Source organism: Aegilops tauschii, chromosome 1 (genome assembly GCF_002575655.3).
Source record: "Aegilops tauschii subsp. strangulata cultivar AL8/78 chromosome 1, Aet v6.0, whole genome shotgun sequence".
NCBI classification, from domain to species: Eukaryota; Viridiplantae; Streptophyta; class Magnoliopsida; order Poales; family Poaceae; genus Aegilops; species Aegilops tauschii.
The window spans coordinates 432543714-432556153 of NC_053035.3; the positions used below are offsets into that span (position 1 = coordinate 432543714).

Genomic DNA, 12440 nt, shown 5'->3' on the forward strand with positions numbered 1-12440 from the left:
CCCAGTCTCGATTCGTGCCAACCCAACAGACACTTTCGGAGATACCTGTAGTGCACCTTTATAGCCACTCAGTTACGTTGTGACGTTTGGTACACCCAAAGCATTCCTACGGTATCCGGGAGTTGCACAATCTCATGGTCTAAGGAAACGATACTTGACATTAGAAAAGCTCTTAGCAAACGAACTACACGATCTTGTGCTATGCTTAGGATTGGGTCTTGTCCATCACATCATTCTCCTAATGATGTGATCACGTTATCAATGACATCCAATGTCCATGGTCAGGAAACCATAACCATCTATTGATCAACGAGCTAGTCAACTAGAGGCTTACTAGGGACATGTTGTGGTCTATGTATTCACACATGTATTACGGTTTCCAGTTAATACAATTATAGCATGAACAATAGACAATTATCATGAACAAGGAAATACAATAATAACCATTTTATTATTGCCTCTAGGGCATATTTCCAACATGTATAAGTCATGAAGAAAGCATTAGCAACATACTAAACGATCGTGTGCTAAGCTAACGGAATGGGTCAAGTCAATCACATCATTCTCCTAATGATGTGATCCCGTTAATCAAATGACAACTCATGTCTATGGCTAGGAAACATAACCATCTTTGATCAACGAGCTAGTCAAGTAGAGGCATACTAGTGACACTCTGTTTGTCTATGTATTCACACATGTATCATGTTTCCGGTTAATACAATTCTAGCATGAATAATAAACATTTATCATGATATAAGGAAATAAATAATAACTTTATTATTGCCTCTACGGCATATTTCCTTCACAGAGTTGAGCCCGCCGGAGGGCACGACGCCGTTGGTGGCCTCGAGCTGCTCGGCGTGACAGCCCATGAGGCATCAATGGCGGAGGCTGACCGGCGCGGCAGCGGAAGCTTTGGCATTGATTCGCCGCGGGAAGCGAGGCGATGAGGACGACGAAGCGGCGAGAAGCGAGACGAGTCGCTGGCAAGGAGGGCCCGCGGCTCTTTCGCGCCAAAAACGATTCGCCCGGCGCCCCCGAGCGCCCCCCAACACGCCGGTTTCGGGTTGGGTCCGCCGGCGCCAATTTCGGCCCGAGCCGGCGAAAATTGGGCCCTTGGGGGCGCGACTGGGCCGATTTTTTGGCGCCAGCGGCCGAAAAGTCGCCTGGGGGCCTTGTTGGAGGCGCGGCTGGAGATGCTCTAAGCTCGAACAAGTAGGGAGGAGGGAGTGATCGAACTTACAGCCATCAATGAAGCCGGGTGGAGGCATGGAACATGTTGGAGAAGAGGAGGAAAAAATCGCAGCCGCTCGCCGGTGAAGAATCCGCGCGGGGTGGAGAGCTTGAAGGGCGCGGGGGGGGGGGGGGGGGGGGGGGGGGGGGGGTTCGGCGGTGACCCAAAGGGGGCTAAATAGGGCGACCCATTCGGCGGCAGGTGGCCCAATTCCTCCCGCTGCTTCTTCGAGGACGCGCACGAGCTCGCGCCATCTCCATGCTCGCATGAGCTCATCGTCACGTTCCCCTCCCATGCACGATGCGAGCCTAGCTGGGAGGAAATGATTGATTCGGTCATTTCTAGCGGGTCTGACTGAGTGCTTTAAGGTTTGCGTTATGCATACCAAACAGTAAACATAGACATTCACAACGTAAAAAAAACATAGACATTCAAATAGGCCAAATTTGCATCCGGCGGGCCTGGTTGAGTGGAATGGAGGCTACGGAACGCCCCCTTGGCTACTCTAACATTTATCAAGATCTATATTTATGGGCTGAGGGGATGCCTACGCGCTCTCCGTTTGTTATACATACATAACCTTTTTGGCAAAAAAAATACATACGTACGTACGCGTGTGTGTGAAGAGGTGGTCACTCTATTAAAAAAATCATCTATCTATATGTGAATGTGCAGGAGCACCCTACACTAGCGAGGCTCCGTCAAAAGGAAGAAAGAAAGGAATCCCACGGCGAGCCATCAGACCGAACGAATCTGACCCAAAGGCCAGGGCCTAGACTGACCTTTCATTCCGAATAAAAAACAAAGGTCCCATGCCAAGAATCCGGAGCCAGTTTTATCCGCAAGGAAGGCATCTCCATGTGCTGCTTCACAGATTCGCTGGTGTACGGAGAGCCAGGATTTTTTTTAGTGAATTTCAGTTTTCACCTCATACTTCACCATTTTTTAACAAAAAAATAGCCCGTTAACATTTTTCATTCAGATTACACCATTTTGCGGAAGTTTTGCCAGTTTCTACCCGATTTAACAAAAAATTAACCAGTTTTAATCCCATAGTGAAGTGTTAGGGGAGTCCCCGCCATCAAGTATGTGCAGTGGCGGCACCAGGATATTGCAACGCCCCCGGGATGTAGCACTGTAGCTCCAGTGCTCGCTATAGTGAACAAAGGGAATTGGATTCATGCCTCAGACAACCCGGGCGGCTGCCTGGGGCTTGTCTCCGCCGCTGGGCATGTGAGGCATGCCACGTTGTAATTTTCCTTTCGGCGATCACTTCGCGCGCCCGAACCGGTGGAGAATGGCTTAGCCAAACATAGTTTTGTTTTCTCACGGTTGTCAGATGTACGTACGAAATGCTTTGCCTTGACGAGTTGCTTCTTCACGTCATGCGGTTCCTTGTTCATTGCTTCCACTTCATTCTTCTTCGCGAAATTTGCTTTCAGGTGTTGCATCGTACCAGACACACTTAGTCGGGTAAAACACTGAAGGAGTTGTCCGCAATTTAAAATACTTTAACTTGTCTCTCTTGGTTTCCACTTTATTTTTTCTTATTGAGTTGTGTGCACCCCCACTAACCAGTTTTCAAACATATTCGTACTACTCGTGGTTGGACGTAGATTGAAAGCTATATGGACCGTTCGCCATAGTAACTTGGCAAGTGGGCATTGAAGGAATAGATGCTGAATCGACTACTCAACGCCACAAAAGCAACACTTAGTGCATCCTTGCCAATCTCTGTTTTTCAGATTATCTTTTGTCAGGATAACATTGCGATCTAAGTACCACATGAAGATTTTTATTTTTAATGGGACTTTCATTTTCCATGTATATTTGTGGTGAAAAGGTTGCCCGTCATTGATGAGGTCTGCATGCATGGATTTGTTCTATGTGCGACGGTCGTGCTAAAAAGTTTCACCATTTGTTTTATGCGTATATCAGAAAGTCTCTTCAAGTTTTTATGGTATATGTGCAAATTATCTTCCCAAAAACTATGACCTTGATTGCAAGCTCATAAAGCTTTTTATGCTTTTTTCGAAAAGAGGGGACATCCCTCGGGCTCTGCATCGAGTGATGCACAAGCCTTTTATTTATCATATCAAAGTTCATCATCCAACCATAACAAAGTTCAACCAATAAATTGTCACACATGACTGCCCCAAGGGCAAATTAAAAAATAAAATATCATAGGGAAATGAGCCTCATGCATCACAAATCCTACTAGTAGGCCGCCAACCAAATCGGCTGAGCAAATCCCGAGAGACCATTTCCCATCGGTTGCACGCAAAGACCGTGGGCGCCCGATCTTCCTCCTTGCATAGACCACGGATGGATCCAGTTGGTGGCCTTGAAGATAGCTTGCAAAAAGTTCGGAACTTTCGTTCTGTTAAAAATACAATCATTACGAGTGTTTCAAATGACCTAAAGTAAAGCACAAATTCCCACACGGATCTGAGACTTCAACTTGGGGTGCACCCCCACTAACCAGTTTTCAAATATATTCGTACTACTCGTGGTTGGACGTAGATTGTAAGCTATGTGGACCGTTCGCCATAGTAGCTTGGCAAGTGGGCATTTAAGGAATACATGCTTAATCGACTGCTCATCGCCACAAAAGCAACACTTAGTGCATCCTTGTCAATCTTTTTTTCAGATTATCTTTTGTCAGGATGACCTTGCGATCCAAGTACCACCTGAAGATTTTTATTTTCGATGGACTTTCATTTTTCATATATATTTGTGGTGAAAAGGCTGCCCATCATTGATGAGGTCTGCATACATGGATTTGACTATGAAGGCACCAGAAGTAGTCAACTTCCAACAGAATGTGTCTGATTCGTGTGAAAGGTTGACCATCATCAACCTTTCAACAAGATTTAACCAGTCTGTCCATTTGTCCCCAATCAGTGGTCTTCTAAAGGCAAAATTCAACGGTATGTGGCCCATCACAGATGCAACAGAAGCATCTTTCCGCTGCACAATATGATAGAGACGAGGGTATTGCATGGCTGTGGCATGCATGTCCCCTAGCCATTTATCTTCCCAAAACCTAGTAGTTAGACAATTTCCTACAATGAACGTCCCTCTGCGAAAAAAATTATTTTTAACTCCCATGAGTCCTTTCCAGACAGGTGAGTCTGTTGGTTTTGCCTGAACCTCGAAGAGGGTTTTTGAATGAAGGCACTTATTCCTAAGTAATTCTTGCCAAACCCCGTCCTCGATAAGTATCTTGTAAAGCCATTTGCTCAAAAGGCATTTAATTTTAATCCCAAGGTCTTTCACCCCTAGACCTCATTGGTCTTTAGGGCGACAGATCACATCCCACCTTGTCAGGCGGTATTTACTCTTATGTTCATCAGACTGCGAAAAAAAACTGATTCTGTAGTAATTAATCTTTTTCTTACCCCTTTAGGTATTTCAAAGAAAGATAATGTGAACATAGGTAAGTGTGTGAGAACGGCATTGATTAGGGTGAGCCTTGCCCCATAAGACATAAGCTTACCAATCCAACAACTCAACTTTTTCTCAAAGCGATCCTCAATAGCTTTCCATTCCTTATTAAGAAGTTTACGGAAATGCATTGGGATACCAAGGTATCTAAAGGGGAAAGAGCCTAACTCACAACCGAACAGATGTTTGTACTGATCCTCTTCTTCTTTGGTTTTTTCAAAGCAGAAGAGTTCGCTCTCGTGGAAGTTAATTTTGAGACCAGATAACTGGTCGAATAAACAAAGAATAAGTTTCATATTTTTTGCCTTTTCAATGTCATGTTCCATGAAGATGATGGTGTTATCAGCATACTGAAGTACCGATACCCCACCATCCACAAGATGAGGAATTAAGCCCGCAACATGACCTGCTTCCTTGGCTCGGCTAATGAGAACCGCTAGAAGATCTGCCACAATGTTGAAAAGAATAAGCGACATAGGGTCTCCCTATCGCAAACCCTTTCGTGTTCGGAAATAGTGACCAACGTCATTATTTACCTTGACACCCATGCTGCCCCCTTTGACAAATGTGTCAATCCACTGGCACCATTTTCTCGGGAAGCCTTTCATGCGTCTATATTGTTGCAAGAATGGCCATTTAACTTTGTCATAGGCTTTTTCAAAATCCACTTTGAAGACAACTCCATCAAGTTTCTTCGAGTGTAGCTCGTGAATCATTTCATGCAAGACAACAACCCCATCCAGGATGTGTCACCCTGGCATGAACGTTGTCTGAGTCGGTCTCGCCACTTTGTGAGCGATCGCCGTACCATGATTAGTTGCCACTTTCGTGAATATTATGCTTTTGAATTAGCAATAGTGACTGTAAAGAAAAGAAAAAATAGCAATAGTGTAACTAACCGAGGCTTTCCATATTTCTCAAGTTCATATTGGCCTGTTTTTTCTTGTAACAGGTGGTGATCGACTTCACTGCAACATGGTGCGGACCATGCCGCTTCATTTCTCCAATCTTAGATGAGATTGCCAAGAAGCTTCCAAATGTTCTTTTCCTCAAGGTGGATGTTGATGAAATGAAGGTAGCGGAGCTTTTGGCACTGTTTACAGAAGAATACCGTGCAAATTCTGAGTTACTATTGTCCTAACAACAATATATCTATGTGACAAACAGTCAATTGCCGAGGAGTTCAGTGTCGAGGCCATGCCGACGTTTGTGCTTATGAAGGAAGGAAAGGTCGTGGACAAGGTTGTGGGAGCTGCCAAGGAGGAGCTGAGCGGGAAGATTGCGAAGCACAGTGCAACTGCATGCATAGAAGTACCGAGAATAAGATGGTCCTTCAACTGCATGCATCCGTGGAGCTGCCAAGGTAGGGGTAGTATTCGCCTAAATAAAATGGTCCTTCAACTCTGAGTTCGAGAATAAGATGTGTGTCAGCCGCTGCTTGCTACCGCTCAACTCATGGATAAGCTGGCACTGGTGCAGATACGTAATGTAATGTTAAGCCCTCTTAATCGCGCACACTGGCGACAAACTGTATGTGATGATAACATCGGTCCACGAATAAAAAAGAAATTAAACCCGTGTCCAAGGTTCAACCGCGTGCAACGGAGAATTCGTCGCCTGCGATACGGAAATGACATCGCACACACTTTGATTGAGCGACTCATATGTGATACCGGGAGTCCGGGAGCACGGTTCAACCGTGTGCAATGGTTGGCTCGATCGCAAACGGTTTTGCTTAACGAGTTGTGTGCGACGTTGTTCACACGATTACCAATTGACGAATCCTTGTTCCATTAGATCTTTTATATATTGGTATATAGACAGATAGATGCATCCGGACCAGCTCCATTTCCTGGGCACGCCGACGAACCCGATTTGTAACGCGTACGTGTTATGCTCATATCGAAGATTGTCAAAGCACACAAAACTGTACCGACGCTCGTGAGTGAGTGAGTGTGTGTGTGTGTGTGTGTGTGTGTGTGTGTGTGTGTGTGTGTGTGTGTGTGTTTTCGATACGAGAAGAGTACACAATGATGGATCGGGTTTGGAGATGGCAGAAAGCACGGCCTCTTCGGCGAGCCATCCATCATTTAGCACCACTCAACCCAACGGAAAACCCCAGCCTGACAGTGTCAAGAGGAAGAAGAAGGAAAGGGAGAAAGAAAACGCCCTCATCACGGATGATGATTCGCACCGCACGCGCCGGACTCAAAAAGTTTGTACCGGCGCGTCGCCGCGGAGGGCACCGTCGGCCAGCGACGCGGCCCGGAAGCGCGCCTCGCTCGCCTGGACGGCGGCCCTGAGCTCGCGCTGCACGGACGCCCTCGACGGCGACGCGACGAGGTCCTGCCACGCCGACGGCGACGGCTGCCCGTCCGGGTAGAGCTCGTCCACGCAGTTGGCCTCGTCGTTCAGGCCGCTCACCCGCTCCAGGCACCCGATCTCCTCCGGGTCCACCAGCAGGTTGCTCTCGCCGTCCTTCCACCCTATCAACTGCAATGCCATGCGCAACAGCGTTCAACAAACATGATACTCCAGCTCCAAGAGTGGGTTGTACTCTCATTGTTGGCTTCGGACAGAGCGGTGGCTAGTCCTCACCTTTGGGGCACCCATGGAGTTGGTGCTGTAGAGCCTCGCGTTGTCGACGACGCCGCAGTATCCGCGGAACGCGGTGGCGAATCGCTTGTGCGACTGCAGCTGGGACTTGACCCTCACCGCTCTCCCCGTGATCACCGCTCTCCTGCCAATGCCAAACTTTTTTAGATACAAATGCTTCTGTGTTTCCACATTCAAGTATGAGCAGAAATCTTCCTCTCTGTTGGGTGAGATGTTCAGTACTTGAAGTAAAGTAGTTCGGCCAAATGGCGATAGCGCGAGATACTAGAATGAGCAGAATTTTAGCGATGCAGGGGCTAATTTTGGCATGGACTGAATTAGTAGGAGATTCACCTGATTCCTCTCACAACAGCGAGGTAGGCATCACAGACGACACCGACGAGCTCGATGCGGTAAGGCTTCCTCAACCTCATCTCGCTCTCTTCGTCGGTACTTCGGGCCTCGACCGGCTCCCAGTAATCCTCCGTGATCGACCCGTCTTCAGTGACCTTGTAGCCGACGCCCATGCGGTACCGCTGCCGGTGCACTGCCCTTGCCATGGCTACCGTTTGCTGGAAGAATGGCTCCCACGACAGCGTGCCATCCATGATCACGTCCCTCCCTTCGTTCAGGGCGGTCACCAGGAGGGATGAGGCCGCGTCCATCGATGACTGGTGCACCTGTATCGACGTTGTGAATCACGATATAAGAAGTGCATAATGGTTCATCAGCTAATTCAGTTCGGATAAATTGCTTGTTTCCTTTCAGTATAATTGAAATGATGAGTTTCTGGGTTTGCTTCAGGTTGGTTTCTGATATCGCTTTTGATTATTAGAAGTCTGAACCAGTAGAATGTGCAACCTTGTTCATTTTGATCAGTCAATTAATCGGTATATACTGTGCTACTCACATAGAAATATGCATATATATATATATATATAGCAATCATAGTAACACATACCAGCTCTGCTGTCTGCAACATGTCGTTGTGGTGGCCTCTTGAGCTGATGGCTCGATATATAACATCGGTTTCCTTGAATGCATCTGCCTCCACCACCACTGCATTTGCTGCTGCTCCAGACCAAAATGATCTACAAATTATAGGGTGATCAGCGTATAGACAAAGTCTTCTATTTAACTGCTCTACTTGCTTTGAGGAAAGTCTCGGTAATGTTTCTGTCTTCTCAAATCAGTTTTTAACAGCTCGGCATTTCTCGTCCATTTACTCGGCATTTTTGTGCAAAGTGTGCAGGTTGCCAGAAGAAATTTACAGTGAGCAACAAGTACAGAATTGATCAACTTACTCCTTTAGTATATCTTTAAGTACAGTGCTCTTGCCAGCTCCCATTCCACCACCCATCAGGAGTAGGACTGGGCTGCGATCACAATGTGCTACTGGGACCATCACATCGCTGCACTGTGCCGGACCTTGGGGAGATAGTCCTATGGCCTTCAGCTCTTCCACCAGTGTGGAGAATAGCCTAGTTACCTTCAAGTTTCTTGTGACCCTTTCGAATCTCTGACTCCTGTGTTTAGAGGAGATTCAGATACTAGACTTCAGTTTTGGTGTCAGAGAAACAGAGATCATTACCTGTAATTATATCTCATACTTATGACTGAACCAGATTGAGTTTATGTATTCTTTTTAAGAAGAAAATGCCATCTCAGATCTAAGTTGTAAACATATGCTCAAACTCCTCTGCCTAGGAAGTTAGGGAGATAGATGATGCATGAAGGGGCTTGTTAAGCATGCAGTTCTTGTGGTTTTATTTTCGTATTTTTTTCACATTTTTAATGGATTAATTCAACTACAGTTCTCCTATGCAGACATATTTCGCTTTAGAAACGGACAGATATACACAAGTAGAATTATTGTATCCCACTGGCAGTGAATTAATTGCTTTCATGATTAACAATAAGAAACGCAGACACAAACTGGACCAGAGAATTTAGCAATGCACTCATTCAAAGGGACATTTCCCGGAAAGTCTCATGACAAACCAACATGTGGTTGTGGGAGTAATTTAAAACCTTAGCACATGGGCACCATCTCAATCTCATCACTCCTGACCTCAAAAGATGCAGTTTCTGCTACAGAGCCCACGCTGAGCTCTGAAGTTGATCTAGTGCCAGGTTGACTAATTTATCACTCCGTCAGATAAAAGTAGAAGTCAACTGTGTGAATAATTCAAGGACGAAATCCAGCACGCCGATAAAGAAGAACTTATCAAACCACACACAAGAGGGACATACCAAGCTACATACACTAAGATGATGTAAGCTAAAAATAATGGGCGAAGCAAAGCAAAGAATAGACAACCACAACGCATTGACAGGCTCTACTATGACGCGTGCCGCTTAAAGAATGGATAATCAATCACCTAGTGGCCTCCAATACCATGTTCCTGAGCTTTCTCTTGGGCGCGCCTTCCACTGTCAGAACCTGTGGAGATCACACTGTATCAAATCAATATACAAAATATCAGTGGAAGAGCATCGTCGCAAGGAAGGAAGAAGAGAAGGTCGATTTCATTCAAAAGCCGTCGTCATCGTCGCTCCTTAATTTTTACCTGGGTGATCATGTAGGTGGAGCATTTCCAGTGGAAGGAGAAGTAGCCGAGTATGCACTTGTCGAGCTCCTCGATGAAGCTGACGATGAGGGAGCCGGGGTCGGCGGTGTTGTGGAAGAAGGCGAATATGTTGTCCTCGTAGCCCTTGTTCTTGCGCAGGTAGTCGTAGGCCAGCGTGCACAGGTGGGGGCACTCGCTGGCGTGGTCGAACCCGATTTGCCTGGCTGGAGAAGAAGAGAGGCCACAGGTTTTTGTCAGGCAGGCAGGAAGGTGCAGGGGAAGCTCCAAAACGGCATTATTGTCATAGGATTGTGAAGCTAGTAGAGCCAGAAGGAAGGAACATGCCGTGCGTCTGGATCTCTTTGATGGCGATGTGGGTTTTACTAGTTTATTGTATAAAAGAGGTGGAAATGATAGCGATGTGCATCCGGCAGGGTCACAGAAACATTATCTAATGTACAGTTTTTTGTGTATGGCATGGGCAAGTTGGGTGTCTAGTTAAATGTCCACCATGAGCAAGCAGAGCCGGTAATTTTAATTAACAAATCGAGAGGGGATGCTTGTGCAGCTGGGATTCCGGGCTGCGTCCCTATTTCTTGGATTGGGATCCGCTGGGGCAAGGAGCGGCAGCGGTGCGAACCACGAGAATCTGAGGATGTTCACCTGGTGAAATTGATCGCGTAATTCACTGGTACAAACTGAAGGATGAGCATAAAAGCAGCACAGACGAACAGGAACACTATTCAGATTATCAGGTAGGCCAAAACTGAAACGCGTAGCTGCTCCGTCGATGGATACAAGGCAAGGAGCGAAGAGCAAACAGCACCTAGCGGCGGGGCGGCTGCTGAAGCTAAAGCAAGGGAACGGGGCGGCGAGGGGAGGGGATGGAGAGTGGCGCAAGTACGTACCGACGTAATGGGAGAAGCGCTCGAGCTCCTCGACGCGGCTGGCGCTGGAGACGGCCAGGCGCGGCACCAGCGCCGCCGCGGGCCCGTCGTCCCTCATGCCCCCTCCTGACCTTCCGGCGGTTGAAGGCGAAGGGAGACGAGAAATGCGCTCAACAGGCCCTCCTCGTCCGCGGCAGTGAGATCAGACAGGGAGGGTGCGGCGTGGATTTGTTTATACGGAGCGGGAGCGGGAGCGGGTCGCCGATGCTTCTGGACAACCCACCCGAGGGTGGGTCGGAAATCCTGGAGCCCCGGGGGTAGGCGGTACAGTGGCGTGCCCCTAGCTAAGCTACGGAGCGGAGCGGACGGAATGCGCGGCCGGCCGGGCGGCGGCGATGGGGACGGACGGCCCGGGATTCGCGGGGTGGGAGCACTCGGCGGCCGCGGCGTGGAAGGAAAGAAGGAGAAGGCCTGGCTGCCTGTATGTATATGTATGGACGGTACGGTACGGTCCGCGGCCTCGCGACGGCGTAGAGGGAGGAGCGCGCGGTGGTGGTTGGTGGTGGTGGTGTGCAGGGTGCGGGGCCAACGGCCGGTGGCTGGCGATGGCGAGAGAAAGAAAGAAAGCGTACGGGTGAAATGATCGCGCGCGGGCAGTTTTGACTTTGCTGCCCATCGCCCACACGAGCAAATTTGACAATTTTGACCTCGGAACGAAATCATTTCATAGAATGAATTGGATGCGAAACTATTTCACTCTCCTGACCTTTTTGTGTAGCGTCCGTCACGCCGGTGCCACACCGTACTGTGCAGCGCCTAGCTCGGCGGCGTTGCACACCTGTCCACCGTGGCAGCCCCTGGGCCCGCACCCAGCAGTGCAGCGTCTCCGAGCTAGGCGCCACACATGGAATGTGCAGCGCCTAGACTCCGGGCTAGGCGCTGCACAAGTCTATAGCTATCCAGAAAGCAACAGAAGGTAGGCCTCCAGTTTGGGGTAAAAATTTCGCTAAGTGTTTGTGCAGCGCCTAGCTTTGAGGCGCCACACTCTACAGTGCAACGCCTTGCGGCTAGGCGTTGCACTGTATAGTGTCGCGCCTCCGCGCTACGCGCTGCATAAGTCTGTAGCTATCCAGAGAGCCACAGAAGGTAGGCCTCCAGTCTGGGGCAAAAATTTCGCTAAGTGTTTGTGCAGCGCCTAGCTAGGAGGCGCCACACTCTACAGTGCAACGCCTAGGCTCAAGGCGCTGCACTATAGAGTGTGGCGCCTCCGGGCTAGGCGCTGCACAAGTCTGTAGCTATCCAGAGAGCAACAGAAGGTAGGCCTCCAGTTTGGGCCAAAAAATTCGCTAAGTCTTGTGCAGCGCCTAGCCTGGGGGCGCCACACTGTACAGTGCAACGCCTTGCTGATGGGCGCTGCACTGTAGAGTGTGACGCCTGCCAGCTAGGCGCTGCACAAACACTTAGTGTTTTTTGGTCATTCATACTGGGTCATTTTTAGCCACACTTCAACATTTCGTATAATAAACATTAAGGTTAAAAAGTGTTCACCAAAGACATCATTTCTTAGAAAGGACCATCACAATAAGTTCAAGTTTAACATAGAGCTACCACCACTCCAAGTTCAACGACATAACAAATTCCACATTACTAATAGCTACGACCACTCCAAGTTCAACGACATAACAAATTCCACATTACTAATAGCTA

General features: G+C 48.1%; 2 protein-coding genes across 2 annotated transcripts; one reads left to right on the forward strand and one right to left on the reverse strand.

The window, feature by feature from the left end:
• The first annotated feature begins 4010 nt into the window (after nucleotides 1–4010).
• LOC109741878 (thioredoxin H1) lies at nucleotides 4011–6273 on the forward strand. The gene is made up of 4 exons (XM_073506369.1): nucleotides 4011–4164; nucleotides 4644–4673; nucleotides 5632–5756; nucleotides 5849–6273. Exons 1-4 carry the CDS (start codon nucleotides 4011–4013, stop codon nucleotides 6086–6088), a joined length of 549 nt encoding a protein of 182 aa, XP_073362470.1. The 3' UTR covers nucleotides 6089–6273.
• Nucleotides 6274–6724: 451 nt separating this feature from the next.
• On the reverse strand, nucleotides 6725–11365 carry LOC109741889 (calmodulin calcium-dependent NAD kinase). Its single transcript, XM_020300976.4, has 8 exons — nucleotides 10755–11365; nucleotides 9847–10070; nucleotides 9658–9719; nucleotides 8581–8802; nucleotides 8238–8367; nucleotides 7631–7956; nucleotides 7280–7421; nucleotides 6725–7174 (listed from the first exon to the last, which is right to left on the reverse strand). The coding sequence occupies exons 1-8, from the start codon at nucleotides 10849–10851 to the stop codon at nucleotides 6890–6892; spliced, it is 1488 nt and encodes a 495-aa protein (XP_020156565.1). The 5' UTR covers nucleotides 10852–11365; the 3' UTR covers nucleotides 6725–6889.
• Nucleotides 11366–12440: the final 1075 nt, after the last annotated feature.

What these genes read in the sequence shown, in the direction of transcription:
- LOC109741889 (XM_020300976.4), bottom strand. Translation starts at nt 10,851, where the DNA reads ATGAGGGACGACGGGCCCGCGGCGGCGCTGGTGCCGCGCCTGGCCGTC. An exon ending in TGTTGCAGACAGCAGAGCTG is followed by an intron (nt 7,957 to 8,237) that starts GTATGTGTTACT and finishes ACGTCGATACAG; the next exon opens with GTGCACCAGTCATCGATGGA. An exon ending in ACTCCATGGGTGCCCCAAAG is followed by an intron (nt 7,175 to 7,279) that starts GTGAGGACTAGC and finishes ATGGCATTGCAG; the next exon opens with TTGATAGGGTGGAAGGACGG.
- LOC109741878 (XM_073506369.1), top strand. Translation starts at nt 4,011, where the DNA reads ATGGATTTGACTATGAAGGCACCAGAAGTAGTCAACTTCCAACAGAAT. An exon ending in TCTAAAGGCAAAATTCAACG is followed by an intron (nt 4,165 to 4,643) that starts GTATGTGGCCCA and finishes TTACCCCTTTAG; the next exon opens with GTATTTCAAAGAAAGATAAT. An exon ending in GAAAGATAATGTGAACATAG is followed by an intron (nt 4,674 to 5,631) that starts GTAAGTGTGTGA and finishes TTTTCTTGTAAC; the next exon opens with AGGTGGTGATCGACTTCACT.